Source organism: Trichomycterus rosablanca, chromosome 5, assembly GCF_030014385.1.
Source record: "Trichomycterus rosablanca isolate fTriRos1 chromosome 5, fTriRos1.hap1, whole genome shotgun sequence".
NCBI classification, from domain to species: Eukaryota; Metazoa; Chordata; class Actinopteri; order Siluriformes; family Trichomycteridae; genus Trichomycterus; species Trichomycterus rosablanca.
This window is the reverse complement of record NC_085992.1, coordinates 27,439,105-27,451,318: the sequence shown is the minus strand read 5'-3', so window position 1 is coordinate 27,451,318 and position 12,214 is coordinate 27,439,105. Positions and strand designations below refer to the sequence as shown.

Below are 12,214 nucleotides of genomic sequence, written 5' to 3'. Positions count from 1 at the left end.
ATTGTTAGAGTTTAGTGTATTAAGCTCTGTATGTTGCTTTTCAGGGGATGAAGGACATTAAGAAGGACAAAGTGCTGATGAGACGAAAGTCAGAGTTGCCGCAAGACGTATACACTATAAAGGCTCTGGAGGCCCACAAACGGTCAGAGGAGTACCTGACAGCCAATCAAGAAGCCCTCTGACTGGGGAACGCCACAACCCTTTACCTGCACATCGCCTACACTATCCCTATTGTCTTTGTCCTAGAAGTGTCGCCTGCTGTAATCTCTCTGTCCTTTACTCTCTTTGCCTCTGTCTTTCTCCTTTACCTCCTCTCGGAGAGGCCTTTCAGCAAAACCTGGCTAACATAGAACGGTGGAGAGCTCCATTAATACCTTCCATTAAAATCATGCACACACTTGCACTAAAGCACTTACTCATTCCAATGGCACTCCAAGACACAAGTATTACACTGAACAGTATCAGAATTGTAATAGCACTTATGTTAGTTTTTTAAAACTTCTGTTTCAAACTCTCACACTGACACTGGTTTTCCCATGATGCAAACTCTTCATAATACTGTAGACAAGCTAATATGTACACAAGCTAATTTAAATTGCCCCTTATGAATGTTGTGGAAAAAGCTCTTCTAAAAATGCAGACAATTCTGGAGATCAAGGGTCTCTCAACAAAACAGTTTGATCACAGACAAATGCAATTAAGGTGGTCCATGGATCATCTGACCAAGTTCTTAGCAACATAGACCACTTCTACTCAAGCAAATGCCCAATGCCTTTTGACAATCTGCCAGTATTCTTTTCTATAACAGCTTTCCCTTCCCGTGTCCACCCCATACATTCCAGAGTTTTATTGGTGGTGAGAGTCTGTACATGACCAAAAAAAGATACATGAGGAACTCTGTCATGTACTGTCATGTCGTTTCTGTAAAGTGCTGACCATCTGGCCTTTGTTACAATCACAGGAATGTATTGTTAACCTTGCTTTGCTTAATATTGTAACAGTATTTCCCAACAATACGTATCCTTGCCTAGTACTAGGATTACTAGAAAAAGCTACCATCCCTGGCAAGAATAAATAAGGTTACTGTGGGTAAACGTTTCTTAGGAGAGCAAGTGGGTCGTGCAGTGGTCTAACTCGGACAATGTGTTTACATTCACAAGGTCAAATCTCAGCAGAGCCACCGACCTGTCTGGGCTTCCACACAGACACAGTTGACTGTTTGAGGAAGGGAAGGTTGGAATTACATGGATGTTAACATGGCTCTCCGTACACAATTTGGCTTTGTGTGGGAACCCGACGGCTGCAGATTGGACATGTTTCGTAGGGGGCGTGTGGTGGTCTGGCAGTTCTTGATCAGATCTGGGGTTGTGTAAGGGGCAGCAGATTCATAACAATCATAACAAAAAGAAGTTTCTTAGAAGAATGCATCATGCTTTCATCTTGTACCAATGTAAGGTCACTTTAAAGTTGTCATCAGCTTAATGACACGTTTAAGAGAATCAGCCAGGCATGTTAATCCAGATCATTAATGCTTGTTAGAATTTAGAGTCAGATCCTGTTAGGGTTGCTGTTCAGTCATCCTAATGGAAGACTGCTGTGATTTTTATTTTACCCTGCCAGGAACTTTCAGGTTAACACAGGATGTAAGGTTTTGTCTGTTTCCTGCCTTTCGTGTAAACACTATTTAAGTTCTCTCAAATTCGCTTTTTTAATTGCTTGATAAAAGATTTAAGATTATAGACCTCATGAAAAACATTCCTGAATGTGAGATGTCCAAGCTTTCTGACCACAGATCAATCTGACATACACAGGTTGCACTAAATAGCTATTTATTAATAAGTAGTTACAAAATTACTTGACAAATAGGGAAATTATTTTCTTAGTGTATTAGTTTTATGTTAACCATCAGTGCTATGTTTGTGCTTAAAAATAAAGACATTTCAGGTCGAATGGATCAAGGGTTATTCCCAGCCATCTTAGCAACCTTGTTTTAGTGTATTTCGTATTTTTTCCTGATTAAACTTTGTGCTACTTGACTTTTTAACAAATAAATCTGCCAATTAAAATGAATAACAAGCTGTCAGAAAAATCATGTATAGAATAAAGTTGCACTGAGGATCATTTTTAGAGCCACCAATCATAACTGCTTAATTGTGATCAATTTTGTAAGAATGCCGTTCTTCAGTCTTCTGCTCTCTAAAAAACGCCTCAAATTACCAATCGTTACTCTGTTACATACATGTAGTGTGGTAAACAGTCGAAGATCCCTTTACAGAGCTCTTTTGAATGCTGATCAATTATAATGTCTTATTCTGTTTTGTTTCTGGCATTTAAACATTCCCTTCCTAGCTTCCTTTTCCATAAATCCTTGATTGATATTATTACATTCATTTAAAGCACCTATGCGGTATTACAGTAAAAAGAAATAATAGAAGATTAAACATGCACTTAAAAGGTTGTTAAACACTATATAAATCTTCTTTAAGAAGTATAAAGTAAACAAAAAGCTTGTTTAACTATCAGAGCAGATTATATGGGACCAGAGAGTGCACCGTTACTGTTGCAGATATTTGTATATTGTAGATTTAATGTATATTGCTTAGGGTTGCAGCATTGCTCATCATAGCCACTATTGTTTCACCCTTCATCACTCTTTTTCATTCTGTTAGCTTCCATGTGCTGAAAAATATTATCTTTGTGTGTTGTAGAGTGAATTTTCACTCACTGATCATTCCAAGACAATATTTGTTCCTTATGTAGGTGGCCAGACTATGTAACACTTGTCTCATCCGTGTTTCTAAAACAACCCGTCAATCAGACAGGTTTAGTAATGGCTTTGCAGTTAAGGTTCTGAACGAATAATCAGATATTTGAAGTGTATTATTCTAGCTCTGCCAAGCAGCCACTGTTGGGCACTAAAACAAGGCCATTAACCTCCAGCTTCTCACAGCAGAAAGCTGTGCTGATAATTAACAAAATTACAGGCGATGTCTTGACTTTTGTGATGTAAAGATGTCAATTTTTACACTGAAGTTGCTGGGTTCAAGACAAAGATCACCTGTTCTGTGGATTGAACATGTGTTATTGTCTGGCAGCTACATCATTTAGAAGACAATTATGAAAGGATGGGTCTCTCCACCCTCCCAGTCCTCCTTTTCTGAATCCGACATTGTTATGCTGCTTTTCGGGTCATATGTACATATGTTGTACTTTACTTAGGTAGAACGTTAAATAGTATGAAAGTCATATTTTGTACAGATGTTCATGTATGTACAGAACAAAAATAAAGAAAAAATACAGACAACAGTGGTATTCCGGCTGCCTGTGATATTAATGCTTACAGTTTGTTGCAGTTTTCTGGCTCCATGTTGTGTAATGCTTTAATATGTATTATGTCCATGTACTATGTAACCAATGTGCTTTTTTGATTATAGCGGAGCTTTCGACTTTGTTGACCATGCAAATTAATGAATGGAATGTGCTCATTATTCTACGTAGGAATCTCTATACTGATTATCAAGCCACAGTGATGACAGAAAATAGACGGCCAGCACGGTGGCCTCACAGCAAGAAGGTCCTGGGTTCGATCCCCAGGTGGGGTGGTCCGGGTCCTTTCTGTGTGGAGTTTGCATGTTCTCCCCGTGTCTGCGTGGGTTTACTCTGGGTGCTCTGGTTTCCTCCCACAGTCAAGACATGCAAGTGAGGTGAATTGGAGATACTAAGTTGTCCATGACTGTGATCTATATAACCTTGTGAGCTGATTAACCTTGTGTAATGAGAAAATAGACAAACAGCCTTGTTAGTTACTGGCAAAGGAAGCAGACCAGGCTACATTCTGTCACCAGTCCTGTTTAACCTTTATACTAAACATGTGCGAAAAGCAGGACTGGAGGAATTACTGAGCGCAATGCAGTAAAACAACCCTCACGGAGCACCAATCTATCACAGAGCTTTGGCCACTTTCTCCAGACGTAGACATAATGTCTGTATGTAAATGCCCAACCAGCTGATAGCACCGGTAGTGGGCTAGCGTAATTTACCGCTGTGACCTGGGTGGCATTATTGAAGGCATATCAATTTAAAGATTATTTACTGCAAAGGAAAATCATTTGGAATTTAAAATGCTTGACTCTTGTGGGACAGGTTTTGAGGCGGTTTACAGGGAAATGAGGCAATAAGGCCTAATATCAGCAAAAAGACTTTATTGTCAGTTAAATATTAAACAAAAATGAAACTTTATGAACATATGAAAGTTTATGATGGTGATGTTGCCTCCATGATTGACACCTCCAGTAATACAAGCATGTAGTGTTGTGCTGCTCATTTTGTTCACTGAATATTCAAATCTGATTGCGTATTAAATTATTTAAGCAATTACAGAAACAATTGTTGGGCTATACATACAAGTTGCATGAATTCCAACCTGGCTGTTCAGACTGCTGTGGTTTGGATGCTTAGATTAAATTAAAATTACGATCTGGGCCGATTGAACCTGAGATATGAACGCAGCCAGCTGGTTGAGCCGTAGCCTAGTGGTTAAGGTACTAGACTAGTAATCAGAAGGTTGCTGGTTCAAGCCCCACCACTGCCAGGTTGCTGCTGTTGGACCCTTGAGCAAGACCCCTAACCTTCAATTGCTCAGACTAGATACTGTACCTGTAATGCAAGTCGCTGTGGATAAAGGCATCTGCTAAATGCCTAAACAGTAAATGTAATGTAAAAGTTAGATAAATCCATTTGCTCTGCACCCAAATAGAAATGACCTAAATAACATATTGGCGTGACTATACCCAAGATGCACTTTAAACTGCTTTGAATCCAGTCCCTCAGCATCATACAACCAAAGCAATGATCAATATTATACTCTAGTAATCTAAATGATTCATATATGCCAGAGTGTTTTTAAATTTAAAAATGTTGTGCAATATCATAAATGTAATGCAAGCCGTAGCCTAGTGGTTAAGGTACAGGACTAGTAATCCGAAGGTTGCTGGTTCAAGCTCACCACTGCTAGGTTGCTGCTGTTGGGCCCTTGAGCAAGGCCCTTAACCCTCAATTGCTCAGACTGTATACTCTTAACTGTAATGTAAGTCGCTTTGGATAAAGGCGTCTGCTAAATGCTGAAAATGTAAATGTAATGCACTTTGTAATTGTTCTCATTGCAAATCTAAATACAACACAGGATGATCTTATAGCTGATTTGAAATCACATGTAATATGGCAGTCAGATTAATCTAGCTAACTGTATTATAATTTTCATATCAAATGGACGTGGTGAACGTGTTAAATAGGACAGAATCAAAAATGCATAAAACAACCCAGGTGTAAACAGTGAAAATACACCCAGCTGCCTGGACAAGTGAGCAGACATTAAATGAATTAAAGGAATGTTGACAAACCTCAGTCACTATCAATATAGTGTGATTTTAAAGACTTAAAAGACGTGCATTCAAGAGAAATGCAATATTCTGTGCTACTTTGGACAGCAGGGAATAATATCTGATCAAGAAAGCAGAACAAGTGCATTTCTTTGTTTTTGCCAACTCAGTCACATGATCGAGCAGTCTCTTGAAGTTTTATGAAGGATGTCAGTGAGAGCTGAAGAAAGGACGAGATGAAGACGACCTTGAGCCGTTTCATTTGCGCTGCAGCAACAGGCCTGCTGAGCTCTGCCTTGACTGAAGAGTCTTCTGCACCATGTCCTTCCACTGGTCGTCTGAAATCTCACGAGCCCAGGCAGGAACCCCCAGAGATGGCAGATTCACCGCTGCCATGGTCCTCTTCACCAGCTCAACGTGATCTGTAAAAGGTAACAGAGCAAAGACGATTCTAGAAAGGTGTGTAAAAGGTGCAGAACTGTTTGAGTGTGGTGTACTTAAGGTGTGCTTACCAGGATCCATAGGAATGGATGCTTGACTCTGGCATGCAGTAGCTCCTTCAGGATCCTCCTCCTCATCACTGTCAGGAGGTGGAGGCTGAGGCAGGAACAACCCCATAGCCTGCATGAACACAAGCCACCAACAAAGCATAATTTAAGGTGCAGTATGTATAATTGCAAAATTCATACTCATGCTTAGGGACCTTCCTGTTGGTATAACAGGACATTTAATACAACATTTAATATAATGTTTAATTAGCAAATATCGCAAAAACTTTCTAACCCTAAGAATGTATTTAACACATTGTTTTATTAATAATTAGATAAAGTTGGGACAGTATGGAAAACACTAATAAAATAAAAATGCAGTGTTCTTTACATTTGCTTTGACTTTTATTTGATTGCAGACAGTTTGAACTCAAGATATTTTATGTTTTGTTTGCTTAACTTCATTTCATTGGTTAATATACCTCCATTCCTGCATTTCAGGCCTGCAACACATTCCAAAAAAAGTTGGGACAAGGACAATATAGGGCTAGTAATGACGTGAAAAAAACTAAATAATGATGTGATTCCAAACAGGTGATTGTAATCATGGTTTGGTACAAAAGCAGCATCAAGGAAAGGCTGAGAAGAGGGTAAGGGTACTGGACTGGCCTGCCTGCAGTCCTGACCTGTCCCCAATAGAGAATGTGTGGAGAATTTTGAAAGGAAAAATGCGACGACGACGACCAGATACTGTTGCACATCTTAAGACGTGTTTGCAGGAAGAATGAGACAAAATAAAACCAAACCTGGAACACTAAATCGCTTGGTATCCTCGGTGCCAAAACGTCTTTTAAGTGTGGTGAAAAGGAGTGGTGGTAAATGCTTTACTGTCCCAACTTTTTTTGGAATGTGTTGCAGGGCTAAAATGCAGGAATGGATGTTTATTAACAAATGAAATGAAGTTGAGCAGATAAAACATGAAATATCTCAGGTTCATCCTGTCTGCAATCAAAGTAAATGTAAGAAACTGTGTTTTCATTATTTGCATATTTGCATTTTCCATGCTGTCCCAACTTTTTCTGATTTGGGGTTGTAAAACCAAGGGCATCAACGCCAATATAATGTGCATAATTTACAAACCTTATTCTGTCTCTGCAAAAAAATGAAGTTTGTTGAGTTACATTTAAAGAACACACACACCAATAACAGTTTAAATCTGTTTTATCTACACCAAAACAGCTGCAATGATTTGTTGACAATTGAGACAATGTCTTCTCACAGCTCTAGAGTCTAATAGTGGTGTGTTTTACACTGCTGCAGCCCAACACTTGGCACCTATTTATCTAATCCTGCACTAGTTAGAGGTGGCCACATACTTTTGATTCACTAATAAATGTTACCTCTATTCTCTCTTGCACCTCATGCAGCTGATCTGCGTGTGATGGTTCATCAGGTTGTTCAGTGTGAAGACTGTTAGCTGTATCTGGCTCCTGGTTAAGCGGTTGATAATAATAACCGCCGGTACCCTGATCTTCCTCTTCTCCCGGAGCTCCGTCCTCCTCCTCTCCGTCCTCCCCGCTCCATTCATCAGCCACCACCGGCTCTGAGCTCCGCTCCTGGCTCAGATCCTCCTCCGAGTTCGGTAACACTCTCTCAGGACCCATCACACGGGTCCAGTCCACTTCCATTCACCAGTTCAGATACACCAGCAGCAGCAGTACCTTACTGCGGCCTGCAGCTCAAACACAACCAAGCCTCCAGTTACTCCTACTCAGAATACACACAGCTAGTTCTTACCAACAATACCACAACACTAGCTGCTGCCTTTCCTTCTCGCAATAGTTATCTATATAATCTTGTTCCTATCGGTGGTTTTAATTCACGGATATTTTACTGATGTTTAGAAATAAGCTCCAAAACACAGCTGAGGTTCAACATATATTTACGTTTCCTTCCTCGAAATGCTAACCTACTGCTACAGCTGTCCGGTTATAGCAAGTGACATTTCAAAATAAAAGTTCGAATCCTTCTTTAATTATGTGCTTCTCGTCCTTACATTTACAGCATTTAGCAGACGCTTTTATCCAAAGCTACTTACACAATGAGCAATTGAGGGTTAAGGGTCTTGCTCAGGGACCCAACAGTGGCAACTTGGTGGTCGTGGGGCTTGAACCGACAACCTTCTGTTTACTAGTCCAGTACCTTAACCACTGAGCTATCACTGGCCCCCATTTTGGTCCTTGACTCAAAATAATCTGTTTAACCCTTTAAAAGCATTTCCTGTTTAAACACCTCAGAAAAGTACAAACTCCATTATTATTATTATTATTATTATAATTTTTTTTTTTTTACCCCTTTTTCTCCCCTTTTTAGCGCATCCAATTGTTCAATTAGCATCGTGCTTCCTCTCTGTCTATGCCGAACCCTGCCCTGACGGAGGTGATTGAAGCTAACCCGTATCCCCTCCGAAACACGAGCAGCAGTTAGATGCATCTTTGCCACTCACACATTGACGAGTTTGAAGCGTTGCATGCGGAGAGACACACCCTAAGGGCACCCTCTCCCATCTCTGTGTAAGCGCCTCCAATCAGCCGGCAGAGAACGCAATCGCATTCTGACAGAGAGAGACCCACATCTGGTTCTTTGTCCCACCCCCCACATGAGCAACCGGCCAATCGTTGCTCATATAGCCACTCAGCTTCGAACCGGTAAAGCAACTGCTATGACAAGCGACCGTGCGTTACTGCTATGATTTTAGCACGGGGAAAGAAGTTTTAGGCGTCATCCCCGTGCTAAAATCACAGTAATGCACGGCCTCTCGTGGCTTATTGCTTTAATTAACCTCCAACTCACTATAGAACAATCCATGCTGTTCACGTAGCCAAATCCACCTCTTTGCTTATCTGCATATCTGCGCACAAACTTTGATCGCTCGCTTATTGTTGATGTGCATTTTTGGACGTGGTATCATTAAACCTCTCGTCACTTCGCATGTTTGTTTTCATGACAAAACGTAGTTTGGGACACCAGAGAAGCTCGCCTACGATTCCAGTTGGTGATAGATCGTGTAGTGTGAAACCCCCTATCGCCGATCAGTCGTGTAGTGTGAAAGCCACACCGACTTAAAAGACTCCCGATTACAAGAGATCCAGTTGTGTAGTGTGAACTTGGCATTAGGCTAAGGTTACACCTCTTATTAAGTAGGAGGGGTGTTCACATACCTCTGGCCATATTGTCTGAAAGAATTCTGGCAATTTTTATTTGTATTGAAATTGCCACTCTTAGGCACAGGACATAGTTAATGGAAATATGCAGATTATCATTTGGTATTAAACTCACTAGAGAACATTGATAGTGGGTAGTATCAGGAGGAAATAGAGGTATACATTGAAAAAGTAAAGTGTGAGGTTTTATTTATTAATATTTTTGAGCGTAAAAATATTAAACCAACGGCTTTAATTCACAGAAATAAACTCCAGTCCAATCGGTGGCGGTAATAGGCTCTATGCACGCAAGCTCTGTGACGCGTTTCCGTTTAGCGTTAGTCGGGCAGTCAAGCTTCCGGTTTGTTATAAACACCGGCAAATTTCTAATCACAACGTGTCGTATAGCGGCGAATATACGAGTTTGAGTTCTAAAATGAGTAAGAAGGTTTTGTGTTTTCAAAAACAAGATCGGGGTGGATCGGTACATTCTCAGGGTTCATGTTGAACGCTGCATCCGACGGGTTAAAAAGAATAAGTTGTTTGACACAGTGATCGCTATCTGAGAGCATAAATCAGCTGTTTACTGTATCGTGAGATTGGACCACTTGTCAAGGGATGGAGCTAAACATTCGTTTTTGACTGTAATTTTTTAAAGAACGTGCACATTTAAATATTGTAAATATATATATTATAGTTTATACTCTGTTTTTAAACAAAAGCATAAAAAGCCAACAAAAGCCTCTTCATTATGTAAACATACCTCTTATGTCTACACTCTTTGATTATTTTATTAGTTCTACAATTACAGACTGTAGTTAATTTGTTTCTTTCTATACTGTGTTAGCCTCCTTTCTGTTCTTGATGACCAGGACCCCCACTGAGCAGGTATTATTTAGGTGGTGGATGATTCTCAGCACTGCAGTGACAATGACATGCTGGTATGAGTGGATCAGACACAGCAGTGCTGCTGGAGTTTTTAAACACCGTGTCCACTCACTGTCCACTCTATTAAACACTCCTACCTTGTAGGCATAAAGTCAGAGACGATCACTCATCTATTGCTGCTGTTTCAATTGGTCATCTTCTAGACCTTCATCAGTGGTCACAGGACGCTGCCCATGGGGCGCTGTTGGCTGGATATTTTTGGTTGGTGGACGATTCTCAGTCCAGCAGTGACAGTGAGGTGTTTAAAAACTGCAGCAGCGCTGCTGTGTCTGATCCACTCATACCAGCACAACACACTAACACACCAGCACCATGTCCGTGTCACTGCAGTGCTGAGAATCATCCATCACCTAAATAATACCTGCTCTGTGGGGGTCCTGGGAGAGTCATTGAAGAACAGCATGAAAGGGGGCTAACAAAGCATGTAGAGAAACAGATGGACTACAGTCAGTAATTGTAGAACTACAAAGTGCTTCTATATTGAGTGTGTAAAACAGTTTTTGCTGTTTCTTACGTTTTGTGAATCTGGCAGTTGTTTAACATTCATTTCACAATGAATAGACCACTTGAATGGCGTTAAAAAGACTTGAAATAAAATCTTTTTACATTTAACTTCAAATGGACGTTTTTTTTTCTCTTTTGTAACGCGATACAAGGTTTTGAACTGAACAGCATATATATTTGATACCCCATTGCTGCCAGCTTGACACTGATAAATTCTGTAATGACTTTAATTCTTGATAACCTGCTGTAATAAACATAAGAATAAAAAAATCAAAGTTCCTCCTCGCATTTACAACAAATATGTTTTTGGAGAAAGACATTTTAATCAATTGACAGGAAATTTATTATGGTCTGACATATAACATTTGATAATGAATAAAATATAACTCATTCATATATTGGTGAACAAAACTTTTTACACTTAATCAAAAGATTGAGGGTAAATTGCTAATATATCCAGTCAGATATGTTTAGTTTGTTTTATGTTGTATTAGGATTTTAACATCATGTTTTACACTTTGGTTACATTCATGACAGAAATTGTAGTTACTCATTACACAAAATTCATCAGTTCAAGTTTTAATATCAAACAGTTATGGACAATTTTGTATCTCCAATTCACCTCACTTGCACGTCTATGGACTGTGGGAGGAAACAGCAGCTGCCGGAGGAAACCCACGCAGATACAGGGAGAACCCGGACCACTCCACCTGGGAATTGAACACACATACATTATATATATATTTATTGTTGTTTGAACATCATTAATACATGGGATTTGACACTCTTCCTCTACTGGTGGGTTGCCAACACATGACTGGTGGTACCAAAGAAATAGTAATAATGCCTTAATTTTATTGGCTTTTTCATTGCACCATGGTATTATATACGTATGTCCTTGACTTTCCCTCTGGGATTAATAAAGTGATCTATCTATTATAGCCTGTGATGGATGTGACAGATGGTACCACCAGTCATGTGTTGGCAACCCACCAGTAGAGGAAGACCTTCATTGTCCGGCATGTACTGAAGATTAGACCAAGGTTAACTGGGACGTTATTTCTAAAAAGTTTGCTTGTTGCTGTATTTTATTTTATGTTGCTCTTTTAGTTTATTTAAAAAGTAGATAGTAAATTAATCATTCATTTCTGTTTAGTAACTGCTTTATCCTGGTCATGGCCGTGGAGGATCCAGAACTGTTCCTGGGGAAACTGGACGTACGGCAGGAGTGCACTATGGATGTGATGCTAGTCAATCCCAGGGCACCATCCCAGATTTTATTTTATTTCGTTTAAAAAAATATATATTTCTATTAAGCTATAAATATGTATTTAAGTTTTAATTTGCATTGAGGTGGATTTCTTTATTATATATTTGCATAATTGTAATATATGCATAATTTAGTTTAACACTAATTTCTAATACAGATATTTTGTTCTTAAAATGTGTGTGTGCCTGTAGTTTGCATTAAAAAAAAAAGAAAAGAATCATCACACTGTAATATACATGTGGGGAACCATATTCCCCAGGTCTCCAGGTAAATGTGTTCCCCCCTGTGTTGTTAGTATAATGGACTGATCTATAGATTAAACTTGTTCTACATAATAACAACAGTTAAATACATCACCAGCATCACTGTAGTGTTTTATAATTACACACACTGTAATATACATGTGGGGAACCATATTCCCCA

At 39.5% G+C, this 12,214-nt stretch overlaps 2 protein-coding genes across 2 annotated transcripts in view; one reads left to right on the top strand and one right to left on the bottom strand.

Annotated features, from left to right (window-relative positions):
• The window catches only part of ppp2r5d (protein phosphatase 2, regulatory subunit B', delta), a 29,061-nt gene extending 25,757 nt beyond the window's left edge, over window positions 1-3,304 (top strand). The window contains exon 17 of the mRNA XM_062995926.1: window positions 45-3,304. Within this exon, the coding sequence (XP_062851996.1) occupies window positions 45-182 (138 nt within the window). The 3' untranslated portion in view covers window positions 183-3,304. The remainder of the gene's footprint in view (window positions 1-44) is intronic.
• Window positions 3,305-4,185: 881 nt separating this feature from the next.
• On the bottom strand, window positions 4,186-7,813 carry mea1 (male-enhanced antigen 1). The gene is made up of 3 exons (XM_062995021.1): window positions 7,267-7,813; window positions 5,891-5,999; window positions 4,186-5,800 (listed from the first exon to the last, which is right to left on the bottom strand). The coding sequence occupies exons 1-3, from the start codon at window positions 7,552-7,554 to the stop codon at window positions 5,637-5,639; spliced, it is 561 nt and encodes a 186-aa protein (XP_062851091.1). The 5' UTR covers window positions 7,555-7,813; the 3' UTR covers window positions 4,186-5,636.
• Window positions 7,814-12,214: the final 4,401 nt, after the last annotated feature.

Bases quoted from the DNA above. Each gene is read 5' to 3' on its own strand.
- mea1 (XM_062995021.1), bottom strand. From the start codon at position 7,554: ATGGAAGTGGACTGGACCCGTGTGATGGGTCCTGAGAGAGTGTTACCG. The intron at 6,000-7,266 runs GTAACATTTATT...GTGTTCATGCAG, and splicing joins AGGTGCAAGAGAGAATAGAG to GCTATGGGGTTGTTCCTGCC. The intron at 5,801-5,890 runs GTAAGCACACCT...TACCTTTTACAG, and splicing joins ATCCATTCCTATGGATCCTG to ATCACGTTGAGCTGGTGAAG.